The sequence below is a fragment of the Apodemus sylvaticus genome, chromosome 9 (assembly GCF_947179515.1).
Source record: "Apodemus sylvaticus chromosome 9, mApoSyl1.1, whole genome shotgun sequence".
Taxonomy (NCBI): Eukaryota; Metazoa; Chordata; class Mammalia; order Rodentia; family Muridae; genus Apodemus; species Apodemus sylvaticus.
Genome location: NC_067480.1, coordinates 86,371,760 through 86,396,845, shown reverse-complemented (window position 1 = coordinate 86,396,845; position 25,086 = coordinate 86,371,760). Strand labels below are relative to the sequence as shown.

At 38.1% G+C, this 25,086-nt stretch overlaps 1 protein-coding gene across 1 annotated transcript; it reads left to right on the top strand.

The window, feature by feature from the left end:
- Nucleotides 1-35: 35 nt before the first annotated feature.
- On the top strand, nucleotides 36-25,067 carry Mmut (methylmalonyl-CoA mutase). The gene is made up of 13 exons (XM_052192492.1): nucleotides 36-133; nucleotides 2,129-2,547; nucleotides 3,844-4,211; nucleotides 6,629-6,786; nucleotides 9,059-9,230; nucleotides 12,678-12,926; nucleotides 15,348-15,459; nucleotides 16,380-16,495; nucleotides 17,793-17,908; nucleotides 18,873-19,004; nucleotides 20,960-21,107; nucleotides 21,678-21,845; nucleotides 24,001-25,067. The coding sequence occupies exons 2-13, from the start codon at nucleotides 2,169-2,171 to the stop codon at nucleotides 24,127-24,129; spliced, it is 2,247 nt and encodes a 748-aa protein (XP_052048452.1). The 5' UTR covers nucleotides 36-133; nucleotides 2,129-2,168; the 3' UTR covers nucleotides 24,130-25,067.
- The last annotated feature ends 19 nt before the right edge of the window (nucleotides 25,068-25,086 follow it).

Sequence of the window (25,086 nt, the reverse complement as noted above, 5' to 3'; positions counted from 1 at the left end):
TGGATTGGTTAATCCTGGGGCGGTGTTGGCTACGCCCCCTGATTTGATTGGCTGCCGAGCTCCATCGGCGAGCGCCTGAGACCCGCGGGTTCAGTTCTGAGATCCGGGCTCGGTCTGGTCGACCCTAAACACTGTGAGTAAGCCGGCGCGCGGCGGAGCACGTCAGGCTTGCCGGTCTCTCCTCTTATTGGCTTCATTCTTCTGTGCCACCTATCTGTCTTGCTCTCCTTTCCTGCTTCCCTCTTCACCATCTTTCTGAGATAGGAAGCCGCCTGCTTGCTCCTGAAGTTTAGATGCTCACCGACTGACAGGCTTCTCCTTTCCCGCTGGTTTAGTGGAATTCGGAGGTCACCGCTGCAAAGTGCTTTGCAACGGCGCGGTCATCTCGTCGACCTTCTTCCCTGGTTTCCCTGGCACGCGCAGGGCAGAGGTCACTTGTTAGAGGTTCATAAGCTCAGGTGGTTTCTAGGGTGTTAAGTAACAGAAGGAAAAGATGAAGAAGGAAAGGCGGGTCCAATTTGATTTAAAAAAAAAAAAAACATAACCTCTGTTTTGTCATTGAGAGCGTCACACATGCATGCAATTTTAAATCACTTGCTGATTGTCTTCCAACATAGTTTTGTGTTTAATTATTTCTTTAGCCCAGTCGTTCTCAACCTTCCTAATGCCAAGACCCTTCAATACAGTGGTGACCCCCAACCATAAAATCATTTTTGTTGCTACTTTGTAACTGTAATTTTGACACGTTTGTGAATCATAATGTGAATATTTTTGAAGAAAGATTTGCTAAAGTGTAATGACCCACAGGTTGAGGATCGTTGCTTTGGTCAAATAGTTCTTTTATGCTTTTAATTTTCATGCTCTGTGTAGTCACCACCTATGTATATTGAACAGTGAGTGACTAGCTCTTCTGGGGTGTTGCTACAACTTTTAAATTCATTACAAAATACTTAGAGTACACACAACGGTAATTGCACAGAGTACTAGTTTCCACAAACATAATACGTCTTGTAATTTATGTCCAGATCACACAGTTACCATAAAGGCTTCCTTTTGTCTTTTCTGTACTAGCTGTCATAAATGAATACTCCTGTAAGTTCCGATATGAAATATAAAAGTTCCATTCAATTTAGTCATTTTTCTATATTGTAACACAGTTATTCTAACTGTAGATGTTTATAATGTTTCCGTTTCTCTAATGCAAATAAACTGCAGAGAATTCCTGTTCTATCTTTCACTATATAAGCTCTCCCAGAATGGATGTTACCCAGTTTAAGAGGGTAGCATTTTTGAGATGTTTTCTGTTTGGGAAGTTTACATTGTAAAGAATTAAAACAGTACTCCCATTAGTGGCTTGTGCTTCTTGTTTGGTGACCCATAATAAGTATTGGGCAGTCTTCAAGGCCTCACTAAATTGATAGGTCAGAAATTATCTGAACAATCGAATTTTAAACTCCCTCTGCCCAATTAGTGTAAAGCACCTTGTGAGACAACTGTTATTAAAGAGATCTGTGTCTGATTTTCTTAAATCTATAAGCTTTACATGTTGAGGCTTCAGTATCAAGTAATTGAGGCAGTTTGCTGCTTTTCTGTGTGGGGAAATGGCAAATGCAGTGAACTATGAGTTTTCTAGGATTTCTAGTACATAAAATGTATAAATGGCCAAGACAGAAATAAGTTTGACAGATAGGCAGAGACCAGATCATAGATACCTTGGATGCCTGCTATCCTTATCTACTGTATTTTTTCCATACACCAATATAATGTCTACTAGAGGCTAGATAATCTGTACATGGGTTTGAATGAAAATTAATTGAAATATTTTGTTCCAATCTCCCACATAATGTAACCCTGCAGAAATTTTGTGGAGAGTATGATATAGTCAGATTTGCATTTTATGAGGATAGAACGGGTTTCAGGGGGCTAACACTGGTCCATGAGACCAACCAAGAGGCCATGAAGTAAGAAGACTGTAGGTAGAAGAACAAGAGTAAGTATTGTTACACCACCAGAAAAGGGAAGATGAATCAGGACCAATCTTCCTTCTTTTTTTTTCCCTACTTGCTGAAAGGTCTCAATTTTCTTCACAATTCTAAATGTATGTATATTGTTCTCCTAATTTTTCTAGGTTCATTCTCATCTCCTTTGGGGAGTATTCATGCTTCACCATGTTGAGAGCTAAGAATCAGCTTTTTTTGTTATCACCCCATTACCTGAAGCAGCTAAACAATCCATCAGCCTCCAGATGGAAACGACTTCTACATCAGCAGAAACCCCTTCACCCAGAATGGGCTGTACTGGCCAAAAAGCAGCTGAAAGGCAAAAACCCAGAGGACTTAATATGGCACACCCCAGAAGGGATCTCTATAAAGCCCTTATATTCCAGGGCAGATACCATGGACTTACCTGAAGAACTTCCAGGAGTGAAGCCATTCACACGCGGACCGTATCCCACCATGTATACCTATAGGCCCTGGACCATCCGTCAGTATGCAGGCTTTAGTACTGTGGAAGAAAGCAATAAATTCTATAAGGACAATATTAAGGGTAAGATTTTTAATAGGAGACATGATGCCTGTGATGACATGAGACACTAATTCATGTCTGTAAATAGTACATTCATTCCTGTGAAGCAAATGGATGCATTTCAACTCTGTGGCCAAAAAGATATGAGCCCAAAGTAAAACATGCAACGTAGTTGTAGAGAAATCCCACTTTAACATACATTATAGAAAAGAAACAAGATGAAGATGCATGAAGAAAAGAGAGATGCAAGTCTGTCTTTGGAAAGTGTTTTTTGGTTTTTCAAGACAGGCTATCTCCGTATAGCCCTGGCTGGTCCTGGAACTCACTTTGTAGACCAGGCTGGCCTCGAACTCAGAAATCTTCCTGCCTCTGCCTCCCAAGTGCTGGGCTTAAAGGCGTGCACTGCCCAGCAAACAAATCATTGTACAGCCACAAGCAGTAGCTGGGATTTGAACCGGGAACTTCTGGATGCACAGCCAGCATTCTTAAATGCTGATCCATGACTCCAGCACTTAATTCATTTTTGTGTGATAAAAATTGGGAGGATAGCTTAAATGATGCCAAGCACAGTCATAGGATATAATGTTATAACCATATACACAGTGAAATCTGCCCTTCATTAGAAAGTTATAGTACGATTTCCTTTCTAATGTATAGAGAAATCTTACTGTTTGAATGCTAAACTTTAGAATTTCTAAGTTTACGTTGCTTACAGAGAGACTGAGTTTATGTTTAATGTAGACTATTGTAGTTATCTGAAAACTGCACAAGAACTGCATATTTAGCTGAGTGGTTGTGCACTTGCCTACTGTGCAGAGGCCTGGGGTTTCATTAAAACCTTTTTAGGGTGATGAGAATAATCACACCATTCAAAAATTCTATTTCAGCAATATTTGAATGGCTTTGCATTATGTTACAACTACAGTAAAGAATAAATTTAAAGTAACCAAAGCATATACATGCTAAGTTGTATTAAGTATATGGGATTAGCTAGGTGTTTTCATGAGTTTTGGAAATATTTCAATAAAAAACTGAGTAAAAACAACCCTGAAAAGTATTTGACGCATGAGCTCAAGCAACAGATCCTTGTGCGGGTCTGAGATAAGTGATACTCTGTTGCTTTTATTATTTCTCATAGATCTAGCAGCTCAGTTTGTGTGCCTTAGCCCCCTGGAAAGTGCTGATTCCTAGAAAGTCAAACGTTTTTTCAAATTTGTTTCCCATGAGCACAGACATGTAATAGCAGTATACTGTGATGAGGTACATCTGCTTGCAGTGCCTCCTATCTGAGACTTACGTTTTTCTTTATATCCTCAGCTGGTCAGCAGGGCTTGTCTGTTGCCTTTGACTTGGCAACACATCGTGGTTATGATTCAGACAACCCCCGAGTTCGTGGAGATGTCGGAATGGCAGGAGTTGCTATTGACACTGTAGAAGATACCAAAATCCTATTTGATGGCATTCCTTTAGAAAAAATGTCCGTTTCCATGACCATGAACGGAGCTGTCATCCCAGTCCTGGCAACGTTTATAGTCACTGGGGAGGAGCAAGGTGTGCCCAAGGAGAAGCTCACTGGCACAATTCAGAATGACATCCTAAAGGAGTTTATGGTCAGAAATACTTATATTTTCCCCCCAGAGCCATCCATGAAAATTATCGCTGACATTTTCCAATACACAGCACAGGTATGCTTGCTTTCTGCGGATCTTGCTGTAGTCATTTGTGGGGATTTTTACAGAGTGCTACAAGTTACCTTGAATTTCATAACTGATTAAGTTATATTGTTAGGCTGTCTGTCTTCTTGTCATAATAGGCTATATTCAATGTACTTTTTTTTTCATTGGTATTATGTTGTCTGATACTTGTATCAAGACAAATGAGCATCAGGATGTCAGGGCCATTTCTTTTATAAACTGAGTTGGAACAGCTTATGTGTTTGCTACCTCAATGATAGATCTCATTCACCCAGTTAGGCACAGATTAGGAGGAGAAGGCAGCTCCCTGGGCTGCTGTAGAGGCAGCATCTCCTCTACATTTGCCTTCAAGCAGATCATGTTTTCTGCTGTGCTCACACTTTGCTCCTTACTAGGAGATATTGCTCCTTGTTTTACTCCCTTAATGCTAAAGACACAGTCTCCTCTGCATCAAAGTATTCTTTTTTAACCTGTTCACCCTCTCTCTGTATCTAGTTAGATCAGAAATCCTGCAGGCATTTTCTACATGCCTCATTTGACACTTAGCCTGTGCACATTGCTAAGTATGCTCATGTTTTACCTTAAACATGAGCCCAGTTGGATTGAACTAGATGGAATTGTTTGTGTGTACTTGAATTATATACAGCTCTGCCTTTTGATCACACTTTGAGTTTGTAAGATACATGTAAAGCTTCTGCCTAGTGATCTGTAAGAAGCATATAAATAGCAGGAGCTTAAGCTAACTAGGAGTCTCTTCTGTTTGATTTAAGGAAGTGAGGAGCGGGCTGTGAGGGGTTTGTGTCTGTGGAGCTCCATAGCAATTGGAACTCCAGGCTCCTTTGATCTTGTTTCTCTTTCGTTGTTAGGTGTATCAGTAATGGCTAAGGAAGGACGAAGGGAAGGAAGGCCAGATGTGCGAGAGGCAGAGGGATCTTACAGAGGGAGGTAGCCAAGTCCTCCTATCTCTGTGGACACAGTAGTAAGAAAACACTGCAGTGTAGGACTCGCACCGTGGAACTCTAACCTTAGGACTTGGCTGTGAGAGGAAGAAGGTGAAGACTGGTTACTGGAGTGGATAGTATCACCCTATGCTTCTATATCCTTATGGGTTTTACCTTGTAAAAGAGCCTAATGTTATCCAGAAGTTCAGAATTGCTTTACATAGTTCTTCCTGTAAATGACAGCATCCCAAATTAAGATTCTGAACAAATGATGCTTTAAGTACTTCATACTTAAGTTATTCTGATAACTTTATATTCTTGGGAAAATACACATAGCATAAAATTTCTGTGTTAACCATTTACAAGTATACTGTGGCATGAGGTGTATTTCCACTTCTATGCAACCATTACCAATGTCTGCCCGTCTACCTTTACTCTTAGTTTTACAGAACTGACTCTGTCTTTTCAACAGAAAACCCCATCTTGCCCCCTTTCCTGCTCTGCTCTTCCACCATTGTACTGCTATAAACATTAGCAAATTTGAATACTGTATATTGCTTGTATGTGTAGGATCGTTCAGTGTTTCTATTTTGGGCAGGCCCATTTTATTTAATATAACATCCCCAGTGCTTGTCCAGTTTATACCATACTAGAATTTCCTTCCTTTTAAAGGTTGAATAATATTCTATTATACTTCTATTTCTATTATTTTAAAAGACTGTCAGTATACTTCTCTGCACAGCAAAGCACCTGTTTTCTGGATTTTGTGTGTTAACTCCAAATATACAGTCATTCTTTTCAATTCCACGTGATTCTCTTTTCTGATTTTGCTATAACTCATTTTCAAAGAGCTTTGAGTTATAAGTAGAATACTTGAGAATTTAAAATACAGAACTATATATATTATATGAATGTATATTTGCATATATGCAAGGTATATAGAAATGTGATATGTTATACCATATTTAAATAATGGCAACTAATTTTTTTCAGGGCTTAGTTTCTGCTGGGTAAGCTCTGATTTTTTTTTAAGCATGACATTTTTGTTTGTTTTACTACAAAATATAACACTAGTATCAAATCAATTTTGTTCATGGTGTACTTTTTCATATTTAATACCTTCATTCAAGTAAGAAAATATTCTAAGTAATATGAAATTTGTGTGTCTTTAACATATCAGGCAAAATTATAAGGTCTATGAAAAGTCTTAGCCAGCTTAAAGGATAACCGGTGCAGTTGTTTGGAGAAAAACAAGCATAATATTCTGAAAACTCTTAATAGGTCAATCATTGAAATTTGAGAGGGAATCTAATGTAACAAAAGCTAGGTTTTTTTTTTCCAGTTAAGATTATAAACTACCAAGAATATCTGAAATTGAACATCATTTAAAGATACTTGCTTTCATAAAGTAAGTCTAACAGAACCTTTTCATATTTTACTCTTTGTTGTTTTTATTATTTTAAATAGCACATGCCAAAATTTAATTCCATTTCGATTAGCGGGTACCATATGCAGGAAGCAGGAGCTGATGCCATTTTAGAACTGGCCTATACCATCGCAGATGGGTTGGAGTACTGCAGAACCGGACTCCAGGCTGGACTCACAATTGATGAATTTGCACCAAGGTCAGTAGATTAAACTTAGGTGTCTTTTCTCCATTAAAGACATGCATAGGACCATTTTATGCCTGTACAGCAAAATGTACTGATAAAATAAATGTGTTGACATAAAAGCCAAGATAGGTTTAGATTGTGTTATATTTTTTTCAAGTGAGAAAGAGAAAATAAGCCAGTATTACCTATAGCACACACACACAAAATCAGAATTTAATTTGACCATACTTCTTCGGTAGAAGGTATATTAAAATAGAAACATAAAATGAAGTCACATTAATTTTTTTCTATTTGAAAACATGGAAATCACCTATTCCTTTTTCATTGTGTAATACATAAATATTTGGGGATACACAATACTATTTTTCTCAAAATGAATTGTTAATAAAGTTGTACATAAAGTATAGAAACATGCCATTGAAGTTTATGGAATATATAAATTGGTCAGAAACCAGTCTAGGTTTCATTCCAATCTGCCATCCCTTGGTGAACTTGCCCCTGAAGCTAGTCTCACCTGCTGGTTGGCAATTCACATGTTTAAAACGTGGCTAGTGATGGTTCCTTTATTCTAATGTATTGTATCTTATTACAGTGGCTTCTAAAATGTGCCCCAGTGACTCTGGGGATTAGATAGATCTTCAAGGTCTATGATGTCGCTGGATGTTTTAAAAGTTTGCTTTCCTTTTACATTTCCATTTCTCCCAGATTTTATATAAGTGCTTCACTAAAGCTGCATGGCATGCTGTATTGAAATAGATTGAGCGTGTATAAGGATCTTTCCTGCCTTCTTTTAAGCTGCACGTTAAGAGGCTTCGAAAAATGTGCAGCAGGACTGGGAACATGGCTCAGTTGGTAATGACTTGCAGAGCTTCTGAGTTCCATCACTACAACTTGAGTGTCCCAGCTAGAGGTGTAGTCCCAGTGCGGAGGAAGCAGAGGCAGGCTCCTGAGGCTCAGCCACCCGCTAGCTCGGCGCGGATATGAGTTCTGCATCAGTGACAGACCCATCTCAAAAATAAAGAACCAAGCAAATAAAGGTGGATGACGCCCAAGAAGCTCTCCTTCCTGTGTCTTTTGCCCTTTGGCTTCTCTATACACACTTGAGCACACAAAATATAAAAACATTTGAACATGCCTTTCTACTAAAAACATTTAAAAGTAGAAAGTAAAGTATTTCTTTATAAGTTTTCGTGATAAATATTACTCTTCATCAGATACAATCCATTTTGCGTTTAATATGATTATTATTTTATATAAAGCAATGATAAAATTTAGATAAGTATATCGAAATAAAGAAAAATTCTTCAGTCTCCACAGATGCTGAGAATGAGCACAGATCCTAAAACCTTAGTACTTGTTAAGTTTCATTGAATTTCCCTGTCTTAAAGCTCACTAAAACAACTTGAAATTTTACAACCTCTGGCCATTAAAGGCAAACCAGTAATCTAAATATGTAAATCAGTTTAATCTACTACAGAATGTGAGATAAAAGATAATATCGGGGCTAGGGACAAATTAGAGAAGAAAATGATTAAACTCAATGCTCACCCATGGTCTTAAAACACACAAAGCCAACCCTGTGCTACAACAGACAGAGCAACTGTGTGATTGTGTTCTTTCTGTCACAAATCCCATGTTGCAAAGGTGGTGTTCCAACTTTTAAAAAAAAAATTATTTATTTTATGTCTGTGAGTACACTGTTGCTCTCTTCAGACACACCAGAAGAGGCTATCAGATAGTTATGAGCCACCATGTGGTTGCTCGGAATTGAACTCGGGACCTCTGGAAGAGTAGTGCTGTTAACCGCTGAGCCATCTCTCCAGCCCCAACTTTTTTTTTTTTAAAGAAACAGATTTTGAACTGGACATGAAGTGGAATGGTGGGAGCATATGTCTGATCAAGTCACAGGTTCAGTCTCAGCACCAGGAAAATAAAAGATTTTGTTTCGGTGCTACTGGGGGTGGAGTTTGGCATCTGGGACATGTTGGGTAAGAACCATAAAGCCACATCCCCAGCCCAGGAAGTTTTCTTTAACTCAGCACCAAGAGAAAATTCCTTCCTAAACAAAATCACTTGTGAAGCAAGTAATTCTCAAGAGAAGCAGACATTCACAGCGCCCGCTCTGTTAGCTTACAGTTACTTGGCTAGATGTGTGTTGCTTTTAATTTAAATTACATTGTTTGCTATTCAAATCTGGACATGGGTTTTCTAGTGCATGATACATACAGTTAGTTTCTTTTCTTGGTTTGTTAAGTTTCAGAGGTTCTGGACTTTGTCCTTTTAGGTTGTCTTTCTTCTGGGGAATTGGGATGAACTTCTACATGGAAATAGCCAAGATGCGAGCTGGGAGAAGACTGTGGGCGCATTTAATAGAAAAAATGTTCCAGCCTAAGAACTCCAAGTCTCTCCTTCTAAGAGCGCACTGCCAGACCTCGGGGTGGTCACTAACTGAGCAGGTACGGATGGAAAATAGAGAGCCTTAGTAACGGAAATGAGCATTTTCTTCTAGGCAACAGGCACAGCCAGGAAATGTGCTCAACTGCGGTTTGTTAATATCTGAGAGTCATAAATGTATCGAAGCATAGTGCTTACTGAGAGTTGAAGTTCACACATACTGAATAGAGTGAGCTCCCTCTAGTGGTTAACACTAAAATCTTTCCCATCTTGGCTTAGTCCTGGCAAAGTTTGGATTTATTTTCTTACTATTTTAGGTTAGCATACAGAGTCTCTTCAAGTCCTTTTCAGATACATCTGGCATTCTACTTTGTTTTCTTTTTTTCTTTATTTCTTTTTTCTTTTATTTTGGTTTTTTGAGACAGGGTTTCTCTGTGTAGCCCTGGCTGTCCTGGAACTCACTCTGTAGATCAGGCTGGCCTGGAACTCAGAACTCCGCCTGCCTCTGCCTCCCAAGTCCTAGGATTAAAGGTGTGCACCACCATGCCCGGCTTTCTTTTGTTTTCTTGAGTCCACTCCTGTTCACCACTCCCTTTTCCCACCAGTTTCCTTTCTATTTCTAGACATTCCATTGTTCAACTCTTTTTTTTTTTTTTTTAAATCAAATGTATCCTCTTTGATACTCACTAACCATCAATTATCTCTTATTTCAGGCATGGCCTTCTTTTAGTTTTGTGCCCTACAAAAACACTTGTAAACACACACACACACACACACACACACACAAGTTATAAATCTAGGTTCTGTGCATAAGAGGAAAACATAGGTATTTATCCTGACTGGGTTATTTTTCTGAACATGATTTTCAGTTACATGCATTTCCTTGACAGTCATGATTTCACTTTCTTTATAGCTGCATAAGAGCCCATCTTACTTATTTGGTTTTCATCTGTTGATAGAGATCCAGGGTCATTTCATTTCCACACTACTGTGACTGGAGAATCAGTAAACTTGGGAGCACATGTGTCCCTGTGCTGTGTTGGTGTAGAATCCTTGGGTGTATATTTGGAGCATTATAGCTGGAACATATAGTAGTGCACTTCAAAGACTCGTAGGAATGTGTGACTAATTTTCATAGTGGCAATACAGCAGTTTGCACTTCCACCAGCAGTGACTAGGGCTCCTCTTCACATCTTTGTCAACATTTGTTGATAATTTGTTTTCTATTTTTTTGTATCCCGCCTTCCTTTTTTATTTCAATCTTTTAATTTCCCCACTTGTGATCCAAGGTCTTACTGCATAGCTCTGGCTGCTCTGGAACTCTTTATGTCGACTGGCTCTGACCGCCTCACTCTGCCTTCTGAGTGCTGGAATTAAAGACATGCACTTCCACATCTTGTATCATTTGTGCTTATGATGATAGCCATTCTGACTGGGATGCAATGGAACCTTTTTTAAAATTTAATCTTCTCTCTCATGTATTACATCCTTATTGAAGTTTTCCCTCCTTCTCTCCTTCCAGTCTCTCCCTCTCACCTCTCCTATTCCACAGATCCACCCCTCTTCAGTTTAAGAAAAGGGCAGGTCTCCCAGGAACATTAACCAAACATGATGCAACATACTTCAGTAAGACTAGGTACCTCCTCTCATATTAAGGCTGAGCGATACAGCCCAGCAGTAGTACACAGGTTCCCAAAACAGGCAAAAGAGCCAGACAATCCCTGTGCCCTCTGTTAGGAGTCCCACAAGAACACCAGGCTACACACCATAACATATATGCAGAGGACCTAGGTCAGACTCCTTGATTGTCAGTTCAGTCTCTGTGAGTTCCTTGAGCCCTGGCTAGTTGATTTTGTGGTTTGTGTTCTTGTGGTATCTCTGACTCTTGGCTTCTACAATTCTTTCTCCTCCTTAGTCTCAGGATTTCCCAGCTCTGCCTAATGTTTGCCTTCATTTTTTTTTTATTTATTTATTCATTTATTCATTTATTTATTTATTTATTTATTTATTTATTTATTTATTTATTTAATTAATTTATTTTTGGCTGGCTCAGGTTTCTTATGAAATAGAATATTAAAGCAGTTTTAATATGCACTTTCCTGATGGCTAAAGCTGTGAACACTTCATGTTCACCTGCTTTTTGTATTTCTTCTTTTGAGAACTGTCCAGTTCATTAGCTCATTTGTTGAGTCAGTGGTTTTTGGCTTGGAGGAATAATTTTCCCAGTTCTTTTATGTATCTTAGGTATTAATTTCCTATAGGTAGATTTTTGTTTTTTAATTTACCCATTCTGATTACTCTTTAATGATTGCTTCCTTTGATGGACAGAAGATTTTTAATTACATGAAATCTCATTTTTTCAGTTCTTGTGATTATGTAGTCTGCTAATATAATAGAAAATTATTTGCTGTTGAAGAAATAAAAACATTATAATTAATACTTTTAAATAATTTTAAGACTTCCATTTTTGGTTTTTTGGGTTTTTTTTTTTGTTTGGTTTTTTTTTTTGGTTTTTTGAGACAGGAGTTTTTTTCTGTGTAGTCCTGGTTGTCCTGGAACTCACTCTGTAGACCAGGCTGGCCTCAAACTTAGAAAGCCTTCTGCCTCTGCCTCCCAAGTGCTGGGATTACAGGCGTGTGCCTGGCTCCACATATATTTTTGTATGAAACTACATCTTTAAATTTTTATTTTTATCTAAACATACATATATATATATATACACACACACACAGTTGTGTTTTAAGCAAGAATACAAGCAGGTATTCAAAGACTATTATCATTTGGATAGTCTGATTCCATTAAAATTGTGTGGTGATAGGCTCATTTCTATATGTTCACTTTGATTTTTAAGTTACATGTCTTTGCTACTTTTAACATTGAATAACAATGAACATGTTCTTTATGATTAGAGAAGTGGAGATTCTCAGGTTGGAAGGAATTCTATAATTATATTTTAATATGTTGATTTTTATAGTTAAAGCTGAAGTCTATAGAAATCAAGTGACTTTCCAACATCACTGGAATATAATGAAGTGGAATCCAATTTCCTACCTATGAGTTTGTGCTTAATCAGTTTAATTAGTCATTTATTAAGTGAACACTTTGTATACATCCATTGAGGACATACTCTGAGGAATACAAATTAATTAGGAGATAGTAAATTAGGAAAAAAGTGTTCTGGTTATCTAAGAAAATCTATACTTCATGATATGATTATGAAACAGTATTTAAACAGTGTAATGTATTTGATATTTCTTTGGAATACTTAAGACAATGTTTTTATGCCCAAACCTGGACTAGACTTCTTGGCTCTTAATTCTTTTATAGCTTGCTGATTTACTTGGCAGAATGTATTTGCTACTCTGATGTCTGATGTTCAGTCCATCCCCAGAGTGCTTTTGAAATTGGTGTAGGTTATATAGTTGTTGCTTAATTATAATATGTCTTACCAATCTGTTGCCTGTGAACCTTTTCTTGCTTTGATTTGGATTTCTGGTCAAATGTTTTAGGATCCTTATAATAACATAGTCCGCACTGCAATCGAAGCCATGGCAGCTGTGTTTGGGGGAACACAGTCCTTGCATACAAACTCTTTTGATGAAGCACTAGGCTTACCCACTGTGAAAAGTGCTCGGATTGCCCGGAACACGCAAATCATCATTCAGGAAGAATCTGGGATCCCCAAAGTGGCTGATCCCTGGGGAGGTTCATACATGATGGAGTCTCTCACAAACGATGTTTATGAAGCTGCCCTGAAGGTCAGATACTTAACTTTGTTTTTTATAATTTTTTTAATCTATAAACAACCATTTTTAGATTTATACTAAAATTATAAACTGTACATTAGAAAAGGGAAATTTACCTTTGATTTTATAGTTTTCACTACTGAAATATAATTTAAAAATACATTTCCGTTTCCATGATTGTATTTTATGCAGGATTAAAAGATAGCTATTGTAAAGTGCATATGCTTAAACAGATGCCCAGACACAGAGAGACAGACACACATAGACAACACACATACACAAATAGACATATGTCCACATACATAGACACAGACACACACAGAGACGGATGTACAGGTACAGACATAGATGCATACTGGCACATACATGCACACACGCGGCCGCACAGGACAAGACACACAAATGGACACAAATACACATACAAACACAGAGGTAGATTTCTATTGTCTTCCATTTCTTATTTTTCTGTTTATCGAAATATGTGACACAGTTGTTTTTTTTTAATCTACCATCTATGCATTTTTAAGTGATACATGTCATTTCTTATAGTTTTGTTGGCTTTACGCATCAGACACAAAAATGTAGACACTATTGCTTTCCTGATTAAATAATATTTGGTATTTCAGCATTAATAACCTTTCTTTTCTTTCCGCTGTATGTCAATATAATTATATCAGCTTCTTCCCTCCTTTACTACTCTGATGTTCTCATGTGATTTGCACTTCTAGGTCTGCTGAGATTAGATATGAAATGTAAATTGCATACCTAACGTTATTTCCAAGCACTTCTTTTGTGAAAAATTATTTAATATTCATACATGCCCATAATGTGTTTGGGTCAAATTCACCCCCTATTTTTTTTTTTTTTGCTTGAATTCTTCCTGCTTTCACGTTTCCTCCTAAATTTATGTGCTCTATCTTAAAAACAAAACAAAACAAAAAAAAACACAAAAAAACCACACACACAGACACTCAGTCCATTTTGTGCTGTCTCTCTGTCTGGATGTGGGACCATCTACTGTCAAAACTATGTACCCTACAGAAAATGACCTTACCCGCTCCTAGTAGACACCAACTACCAAGAGCTCCTAAAATAGCGAGGGAGCTTCACAACCTGCTTCCCTCTCCAAAATGAGATCTTGACGGGCTTAATTTCATGCAGGTCTTTGCACACAGTCCCAGCAGCTACTGTGAGGTCATGTGTACAGTTGGGCTGTTTTTCCCCAGTCATCTACCTTCTCTGGCTCTTAGAGTCTTTCCACCTCCCCTTCTGCAATGTTCACTTAAGGCTTGGGGGAAGGGATGAGATATAAATCTCCTGTTTCTGGTGGAGCACTGCAGTCTCTTAGTCTCTGAACACTGACCAGTTGTATATCTCCATGATAATCTCAAAGCACTTCTTGCGGAAGCTTACTAGGAGATGAATCATTTGTAACCTTACACGTTTGACAGTTTCTCCATTCTGTTCTTAGCCTTGATTAGTGTCGATAAAATCCTGAGCTCAGGTAGGTCAAGACCTCAGTGATTCAGACCAGGGAATTGAAATGCCTTCCTTTAATCCACGGGAGATATACAATGTGTGCAAGACCAGCAACAGCAGCTTCCTTTCCCTGGGTGGCTGCAGCCCGAGGCTGGTGCTTTATGCAGACCTAATGTGGAGACTAGCTAATCCCTCCTCCTCTGCTAAAAATAATAAAAGCACCGAGCTGCATGGCCACGGCTCATAGCTGGAACTGCTCTGCATCAGGAGGCCAGAGCCAGTGCCAGCTTTGATTATGTTCTGTACATGTGTGTCTTCCTTAATCTTCTGTCGTTCCCCCTCCCCCACCCCAGTCAAGGTCACAAATCTATGCGCATGACCTGCAGCAGACTTAGTTTGGAATTATTTCTATTAATAATTCTATGAGCAAATTTATTAATATCAGTCTGCTTTTCATTCTAAGTTCTTACTCTTGCCTCTCATATTTGTGATCAGAAATCTGATGCTGTTTAGTTCCAGATCGTTCTTTGTGAAAGCATCAATATCTCTTCTGACTTGTGTCTTGACACATATTTTTCCTATATAGTACTGGGTTTTTGGTGATTTTTCTTTCATCTCATAGATACACATATATGATATTACTTCTTAGTCATGTAACCAAAAATAAAGGCTAGAGAATTGAAGCTGTTGTTAGCATTTTCTTACAAGACTTGACTGAGAAATCTCAGGTTTTTCAGAATATATTTTAAAGGGTTTTTTTTTTTTTTTGTCTTCTTAGGTAGCTTTAAGTACATAAATTCTACATATTTCTTTTGTATTATTGTCTTCTAAAGTAATAGCTTTTAACTTGTAATTTGAATATTGTTAGGGATATATAACATCCACAGATGAATGCTTTTATGTCTTACTTTTCTTTTTGTCCTTTTTCCCCCTTTGGTTTCTTTTTTTTCCTAGCTGATACATGAAGTTGAAGAAATGGGCGGAATGGCCAAAGCTGTGGCTGAAGGAATCCCTAAACTTCGCATTGAAGAATGCGCTGCCCGAAGACAAGCTAGAATAGATTCCGGTAAGAGAGAATAGAAAAGCTTATATATGAAATTCAGTAATTAAGGAGTGGTACTAGTTTTTGTCTGTTGTTACTCTGCACAATTGATACAAATACATTTTTAAGTGAGACAATGGAAAAATAGGGCTTCAGTAAAATATTCCTCATATCTGCATATCTGAATATATCCTTATATCTGTATGTCTATGCATTCTTGCAAGCACACATGTAAGCATACATGTAGTTATAACACATACATATGGATATATGAGTGGGTACTGCCAATGACTGTATTAAGGACGAACAGCTTGACAGTCATGCGCTCTCCATGGGGGACTTGACTCCTTCACTGCAGGAATACTTTTTGGTATGCCCTGTTTGAGGAGTCTGCTGTGGCTGGACGCGCGGCTGTAACTAGGACAGACATGAGCTCTTGGGAGTATAGACATTTCTTTGGAGTCAAAGAGGAAATGTACAAGTAAAGAAACAATGTTATTACTGATGATAAAGTGCTGTGAAGGAAGTAAGGATGCAAGTGGTGAGTTACCTGTAGAGGAGAGAAAGTATGTTCATAATATTGATTTATTATGGATAGGGTTTAAGAGCACTTGTCCTTTCACTAACAACTGGCTATAAGAAAAACTTAAAAATGCTGGAAAGCTATTGACTTTTGCTATTTGCTTTGCCTTCTAAATCTGTGCTGGAAACTGACTTGGTTTCTTGTGTAGCTCAGAGGACTAGCAAAGCTCTTCCTTGCAGAGAACTCTTCGTGGAACAGTTTAACAGTTCTCTGTATCACAGGATGCAATTTTTGAATTACGCTGAAATTCATTATAAGTTAAGACAACTCTTTAAAAATATGTGATAATCAGAGAATTCTCAACAGGGGACCATTTACAAGCATATCTACTTGTTATTATTTTCCTTTGGGAAACCAACAGGTTCTGAAGTAATTGTTGGAGTAAATAAGTATCAGTTGGAAAAAGAAGATTCTGTGGAGGTCCTGGCCATTGACAATACTTCAGTGCGGAAGAAGCAGATTGAAAAACTCAAGAAGGTATTTTTGGAGATTATTTCCTAACTGTGTCCTGGGTTCTGAGTACTTCCATTGTTCTGCATAACATTAGTGTATAACATCCACATATTATTTCTCACTCTCTTTTATTGTTTAAGGTAAGATATTGGGAAACTTGCTTAGAATAAATAATTGGTCATTTATGACTAACTTAGGTCTCTTAAGACTTCAGTGGTAAAGTCACAACATAAGAACAGTGTGACCCAGGGTCGGTGTTTGAGTCGGGGAGGCTCTTACTGTCCTTTTCCACTAGACCATGGTCCATTTGCTTCCGGGGTTTTCAGATTAACTGTGTTTGCTATCACCTTTGTAAGTTTCAGTGTTTAGGGAGCTGTCTGCATTTGCTAGAGTGTGCGCTGTATGTTCATCTTGGTGAGCACCGTGCTTCTGTTTTATTTTAATTTCATTCTGAAATTATACAACATAATTATACAGAAGCAGAGCCAAAATGTATTTGATAGAGCCAGGTATGGTGAGGGTGGGAAGGGTGCCTCATTGGGCTCATTCTGAGGCATCTCCTACTGAGGTACCAGCTATAGGATGGGTATGGTATAGAATAGAGTTCATGTAGGGACATGGGAAGAGCAGTTGAGGACAGACAGAGGGAGAGGGAGATGGAAGAGGTCAGCCAGGAACATGTGGAGAGAGAGGGGAAGGGGAAAAGGAGAGAGGGAAAAAGATGGGGGGGGGACCAAACAGCCCCCTTTATAGTCAGCCTGGCCTACCTGGTTGTTGCCAGGTAACGCTTGGGCAGAGCCTAGAAGAAATGCTAACACTTTCTGCTATCTTTTTTCTTTCTCAGTCTCTTTCTGTCTGTGACTTACTCTCTTGGACTTATATTTAAATAAAAAGAATAGTGATATGTACAATGCATGTTGTCAGTCATCTATAGGACACTTGTAGCATAGTTAAAATCCATAAGCTCTGGTCTGGTCCTCCACCGTTAATTGTGAGGTTCTTTGACATTCCACTGTAAAGGAACCACCTGTTTTCACTGGGCTTTTGCTTCAGAAAAGCCTGGGGAACAGGAAAGTTACCACTAAGCTTGCTTCTGATTTGTGGGCTGTTTACTAAATTAGAATTATATTACAGACTCCTGCATCAATGTGTTAGATAATGAATATACCTCTTCAGTTGACTATTATAGTATTTCATTGATTCCCCCTTTTGAGGTCAGGATCACGGAATATGAATGGCCAATAGAATGTATGTCAGGGTTCAATCTTTTGGTGCCCATTTTATTGCCCTTTTAGATAAACCCATTGCTTTTCTTTCTAAGATCAAATCCAGCAGGGATCAAGCTTTGGCTGAGCAGTCTCTCAATGCCCTTACCCAGTGCGCTGCCAGTGGAGATGGCAATATTCTGGCCCTTGCAGTGGACGCAGCTCGTGCAAGGTGAACATGTGGGACCTGGGAGGTTTCCAGAAAATGAAAGTTTGATCAGTTTCACTTTTCACAGTGTATGCAAGTAAACCAATGCCTCTGTAAACTCTTTGAGTCCAAAAGAAATTAATGGAAGCTACTAGAAAGTTTATACTGGTTTTTTTGTCCAGTTGTATTACATTCTGACAGAGATTAGTAATTGTGTAATTTGACTGTAGTTCAGACTTTAGGTTAAGATCTGATGTACTCTCAATTATACCTTCAAGGTTGTGTGTACAACCTTGTCATAGTCTTTGAAGGAGATGGGAAAAGTTATTGATATGTGCTTGCTTTTGAGGCATTAATCATGAAGCAACCAGAAGAATAATCAGCCCCAGAATAATTTAGCAATCTCTGCTGCTGCTAAATAAGTTTGAAGTTGTAAGAGGAAAACACAGGGAAGAGGGAAGTGGAAGGAATGGCCCGAGAGTGCCTGTAAGCGTGGTATTCAGTTGCTTATTTTCTCTTGGAGTCTCGGCCTGTTTCACACTGCTTGCTTCTGCCATCTGCCTGGGCTTGAGTCTACCGCTGTCCCTGAGTGAAGTACACTGAAACATTTATTGCTCTTCGGAAACTGTCAGTGGCTCTTCTGCTCTGCCAGTTTCTATTGATAAATGGGCTATTGTTGAGCTGACTTCAGATATTTATCTACTTGTGACTTTTAGGTGATTTAGTCTTTATGTTGGTTGGTCCATATTAGAAAAATTGTACCAAAAATCATTTTCATATAAGTATTCTCAGGAAATATGATTTCATAGGATCTTAAAAACATTCTTGAGTTTTATACTTTATTTCTATTTATTCACAGAATATTCTACTTTCAGTGATTATTGAGCTAAAGATGTAGCTATTTATTGTAAATATATTGTAACATAAGTAGCTAAACACGTATTTATTCTAAATTAATGCTCTTACTGGCTTCTTTTTAATCTTGTAGATGTACAGTTGGAGAAATCACGGATGCATTGAAGAAAGTATTTGGTGAGCATAAAGCTAATGATCGCATGGTGAGTGGAGCATATCGGCAGGAGTTTGGAGAAAGTAAAGAGATCACATCTGCCATCAAGAGGTACTGCGTGAGTGTGAGCTTGGCTCTCATCTTCATTTCAATGCAGTTCCCTTGAGCCTGCTGACGGCTCAGTGCTCCTGTTACTTGTGAAATACACAGGCTGACTTTTTTACTAGCCTGTTATTCTTATAAAACTAATAATCATTAAATTAAACATGTGTATTATATAGGTGATATATAATAGATGATTAATCTATAACTTGTAAAAACTGCCATATAATTTATTATTCATAACTAATATGAATACACAGTCCTGTGCCAGTATGTGAAACTTTGATATTTTGACAAACAATAGATTGAATGCACAGTGAGGAGCCGAGAGGATTATAATGGGGTTTATTCCTGTCTCCCACTGGTATTGCACCTAGTGATACTGTTGCCATGGTCACTGTCATGTGTTTATGGTGATGCTGCTGTACACCTGTGCTCTGACAGTTGCATAGGAGTATAGCACTTATGATCTTGTACACTACATAGTAATTAGTGATAACAGACAATGCTGGTACTCACTTGCTGTACTTTTAATTTTTATTTTAAAGTATATTCTTCCTAATGGTAAAAAAAGGTATACTGCAAAATGTATGTGGGTAGAAAGCAGCCCACATGCTTTCTCCTTACTACATCTCAATTGCACTGTTTTATCCTGAATTTTATTTAATTTTCAACACTTGTAGGAACAAAAAGTTATAGCACACACACACACACACACACACACACACCATAGAGCTTAGATGTAGAGTAGGCTGTATCACTAAGCTTATGTATATTGTATGATGTTTGGACATTGACACAAGTACCTCATGATGTATTTCTCTATCCTGGTCATTTTATAATTTATGGCTATTATGAGTTACATATAATTATGAAATATAGCAAATATGGGATAATTAGAATTCAATTAAGTATCAGAACTAATATTTATTTGGAAAATGAATATTATTTTTACCTTGCACCCTAGTCACCATTATGCGTTTTCCATTCCAAACATCCATTTGTATAACTAATCCTGACAGTGCTTCAGGTCCTCCAAGGGGAGAACTTGCAACCCCGTGGCCATAGACTTTCATGTTTCCATAACTTTCTTCACATGGTTTGCTTGCTTGAATAGTTAAAACTTTATTTTCCCATTTGAAAAGTAAGCACCGATCTGCTTCCTGTGCAAAAAGTCAAGTTCAGTTTTCATTGTGTTGACAGAGAGGACTAGTGCAGCTTCCAGATGTGAAGTTGCAGGGTGATTTGTTTCTGGAGTGTAAAGCTGGCTTCTGAGGAATTGGCGTTTTCATCTTGTGTAACACATGTTATTCTAAAAACTGCATTAGCATGTCTATACTATATAAATGTTAGATATCCAAGACATCAAAAGGAACTTTTTTTAAAAAGAAAAATTGATGTAGTATTTTGTTGTGGTTGGTATAATTTTGTCATTTTATGCACACACACATTCTGATTATGGTCATCACAATGGGCCAAACTAAATGCTAGTACTGGATTCACAGAATGAATGTGGTACTGTTCTTTTCCTATCCATTTCATGGGACAGTTTGAGGACCATTGGTGTTGGTGTTTCTTTGAAGGTTGTAGAAATTGACAGTGAACTCTCTGGTCCAAATCTTTTCTTTTGGGGAGACTATTTCTCTTTTGATTTCATTGCCTGCTGTGTATCAGTCAGGTGTTTGTCCTTTTGATTCAATTTTCATAGTCTGGATGTGTTTAGGGATTTATCAGTTCTTGAGGCTGTGTGCTCACAGGCTGTGCTATCTTTCAAATGTGGGTCTAAACAGAAGACAATCATATTCAAGGCTTGAATGGGATTCTTCCTGTTAAACAAAGTAACTAATGAGATGCACATAAGTGGGTGTTTTGAAAGATTTATGTGGATAAATTGCATTTTTTATATCTTACATTTGGACAGTTAATAATTCAACTGTTATTACTGTGTTTTAAAATGTTCCCAGAGTTAATAAGTTCATGGAACGTGAAGGTCGCAGACCTCGTCTTCTTGTGGCAAAAATGGGACAAGATGGCCATGACAGAGGAGCCAAGGTCATTGCTACAGGATTTGCTGATCTTGGTTTTGACGTGGACATAGGCCCCCTTTTTCAGGTATGTGCCACATTTAGAAAAGTAAATGATAATAGCCAAGAAATTGCTCTTTAAAAATCCAACAATTTTTGCATTTTCTAATGTGTATTATCCATTTAATATATGATAAAAAATAAAATTCATGTTTTAACTCAAATTTTTGTAAAAATAATTTAAGTTCAGAATGATTAATTTTTCTTATTGAATTACTTTATTTATTTACATTTTAAATGTTGCCCCAAAATGAAATTTTTTTTTATCAGGCTTTGGAAAACAAAGGTTACTTTAAGAAGCTTTATTATTTGAGATTGATTGGTATTTTGTAGTCTGTGAAGATTACTGTGAAGATTCGTTAGGGAAATTATTTTTGTTCTAACTTAAACCTAATTGGTAAATTCCAGTCCCAGAAGCAAATGCAGCATTGGTGTTCATTGTGTCAGTAACTTCAGTATTACTCAAAATATTAAGATGACGAAATAACAATGCACAGTCAGTCTGAATCCTGGGAATTTGACAGAAGTATCTCAGTGCCGTGCAGTAGGTCTTGCTTCCTCCTTACCTGGTTATAACCAGATCTCTCCGTGTGCTCAGACTCCCCGTGAAGTTGCGCAGCAGGCTGTCGATGCAGATGTCCATGCTGTCGGTGTCAGCACACTTGCTGCTGGTCATAAAACCCTCGTTCCTGAGCTGATCAAAGAACTTAATGCCCTGGGACGGCCAGATATCCTTGTCATGTGTGGAGGTGTGATTCCACCACAGGTAGTTTTCTTCTCCATACTCTGGTGCACATGCATACATGGATGTGTGCACGCACATACATACTCACATATGAGTTTGGACTTACAGGAGTTTGGGTGAGGGGTTACTTACAGGATCAGGGATGACTCAAAAGCAGCGATACCACGAAAAAGCCCGGTTCACACTGGTGAAGGCCGCAGTTCTTAGGCAGCTCAGTGGGTCAGGACAATCTCACTTCTTAGCTCTGTTGGCCAGTCTCCTCCAGCTCATTGCTTCTGTGACCTTGGAGTGGGGTCCTTGGCAATCTTGCAAGTTTCAGCCATCCCAGATTTGTGAATTTTGTTTTCTGAGTCTCAGGAGCCTTTCACCTCTTCCTTGAAGAAAGCTCTCAGGAATTCAGAGAAAATTGCTATGTAAAACAACACATACACATCACCCATCATGATACATATGTATATACGAGATTACGAATAACATGGAACTAACCCCCCTCACCCCCCAACACACACACAGAAAGAGAGGCAAGGAAGGAACGAAGGGAGGCAGGCCAGAGAGGCAGCAGGCAGTCAAACAGGCAGATAACACAGACATGTTTCTAAGGATGTAAGACTTAGATCAGTCCTTCTTTTGGGTATCAAAATTTCAGAGTGTTCCACAACTCTGCCAACTGAGTACCCCATTCCGAGTTCATAACTCAGATGTAAGGATAATGCCATGGAACAATACATTATTAAGAGAAGAAAAGAAGATAGCCTGTCAACTTGTTCTCAACTTGGAGATTATTGTTGCTGAATGCTTCAGTCATTCTTATAAGCTCTCAGCACTTACCGTCTCCATCAGTGATGTGTTTTCAGTGCTTATAGGTCCAGTGCTAGGGATATGAAGATGATTAGACGTTTTATCTACTCTCAGAAATTCAGGGAAGAAGGACACAGGTTCAGGAGTTTATGTTAAATGCTATTGCAGAATTCTTAGCATTGTAAGAGTAGTACAAAGGTAGGCAGGGGTACTTGGTATACATTGGTAATTTCTTGTCTAATTTTGATCATTTGAAAACTGGGAAAGATCAGTGTTGGACAGTTAAACACAGACCAGACAGTCTGTCCTGTATGGGGCCAAACCTTAAAGCTCATCCTAGACTTAGTGTTAGAGCTAAACACGTTCTGATGCTAGCACAGCCTAAAGCCTGTTGGGGGACTTGTATCCCAGGAATCCTTTTACTAACATACTGTCACTAATATAAGCTATTGACTGCAGTAGAAGAACAGAAAAAACAACCAGTCTTCATTAGCAGAACTGATTTATCATGAGAACAGATTCAAATTACCAGCATTCACTAGTGACAGACATATATCTAGGAGGAAGTAAATAGACTTTTAAAGTCAGCGACATATCATTATATTAAGTTTAGCACATAGAACAATAAGCAGTGAAGTTTTAGAAAGAAAATAAGGTTTTAAAGTGTGGTTCTCTTCTTGTTAGGTCTATATAGCTTCACAAATAACACTGGCTTAGACTTGGGGTCTGTGGTGGAGGTTAGTCTGGTACTGCTATGGATTCAAATGCTAAATCCTGGCCCCCCAAATCTGGTTGCCCCTGAGAAGGAGATCCTCACATGCACCAAGTGATACTATATAAACCCTGCTCCCCAGTTTAAAGTTAATTGGCTAATAAAAGGCTAGAACCTGTGATTGGGCAGTAGGGAGAGAAAGGTGGGACTTGAGGATTGAGTGAGGGGTCTCAGGAGAGACTAAAGAGAAGGAAAGAAGACACGAAGAGAGGAGAAGGCCCGCTGTGAGAGATGGGCCCTGAGCATGTGGTCAGGAGAAACAGCAAGTTACAAGGGATATATGGCTGAGATTTAAGATGGAATAGCTCCCAGACCTGCCCAATCTAGGCTTTTAGCTTGTAAATAAAATACCAGGTCTGTGTGTCATTTATATAGACTAGCTAGAATATATAATTCCTTTTGCAGTCTGAGCACAGGCCTGCTGGTTTTTAGCTGCTTCAATCAAAGAAGATGTTTGTTTCATATACATTCCAGCTAAGAAAGCTTTGGGTGTTGGTGAAGAATAAAGGAGAAGGTGCATACTCACACACATACATGCTCGAATGTATAAAATATTTTTTGAAACTGAAATAATGTTTATTTTAATTAAGCAAATTTGTTCAACAGGATTATGACTTTTTGTATGAAGTTGGAGTTTCCAACGTATTTGGTCCTGGAACCCGGATTCCCAGGGCAGCTGTTCAAGTGCTTGATGATATTGAAAAGAGTTTGGCGGAGAAGCAGCAATCTGTATAACATCTGGATCTTTAGTTATGACTAAAGAAGGTAGTAGTAAAGCTATGTCTTCAGGTAATCTCAACATCTGTTAATATGCTTGCTTTGGAAACCTCACATTAAAAGACTGATTATAAATGTGCAATCATGCCAATATATATATTTAAAGAATCTGAGCTAAAAAAAAATCTCTGAAAATCATCGACACCAAATGTTTTTCAAGTACATTATTCTAGAAAATTAAAATTGTATACTGCTTAGAAATAGCTAATAATATAATTCTTATAAATAATTAAACTTTTGGGATTTTTTTTTTGTCCTCTGAAATGCGGTCACACTATATAGCTTCGGTCTTGGGACTCACTCTGTATACCACTCTGGCCTCCAACACACAGAGATCCACCTGTCTCTGCCTCCCTAGTACAGGGATTAAAGGTATGCACCACCATGCCCTGGAAATAATTAAACTTTACATTTAAAAATTTGACTGAGTCTTTCTTCAATTCAGTGTTGATTTGAGTACTAGAAACTCAAGTTCCTATGTTAATGTACTTAATAAAATAATGGCATTTACCTTATAAGAAGTAGTGGAGGGTATTTATGGATGGAAATAGGCTGGGGTTATGATCTTCAGCCAGATCTACTGTTGCTTCAATAAAAGTAGTATTTATCATCCCCTGTACAATGGAATAGGGAACATGGCAGATATGCCTTCCAGGATTTCATTAACTCCTTTTCACATGGAATGATATTGGTAGTGTCAGGCCTGGCTCAAAACTCTGGAAAAGATGTTTGTGAACGCTCCTTTAAATGAAGGGCTGATGGACTGATGAATTTGTTATAATAACAATCTAAGTCTATTAAATAAAATAAATGAATTTTCAGATCTAGAAACATGCTTATCTGTATACATTTTCTTATTAAATATAAGTCATAAAAATAAAACATAATCTGAAGAACCCTTGTAGTGTGATGTTA

Bases quoted from the DNA above. Each gene is read 5' to 3' on its own strand.
- Mmut (XM_052192492.1), top strand. From the start codon at position 2,169: ATGTTGAGAGCTAAGAATCAGCTTTTTTTGTTATCACCCCATTACCTG. The intron at 15,460-16,379 runs GTAAGAGAGAAT...GGAAACCAACAG, and splicing joins ACAAGCTAGAATAGATTCCG to GTTCTGAAGTAATTGTTGGA. The intron at 16,496-17,792 runs GTATTTTTGGAG...TTTCTTTCTAAG, and splicing joins AGATTGAAAAACTCAAGAAG to ATCAAATCCAGCAGGGATCA.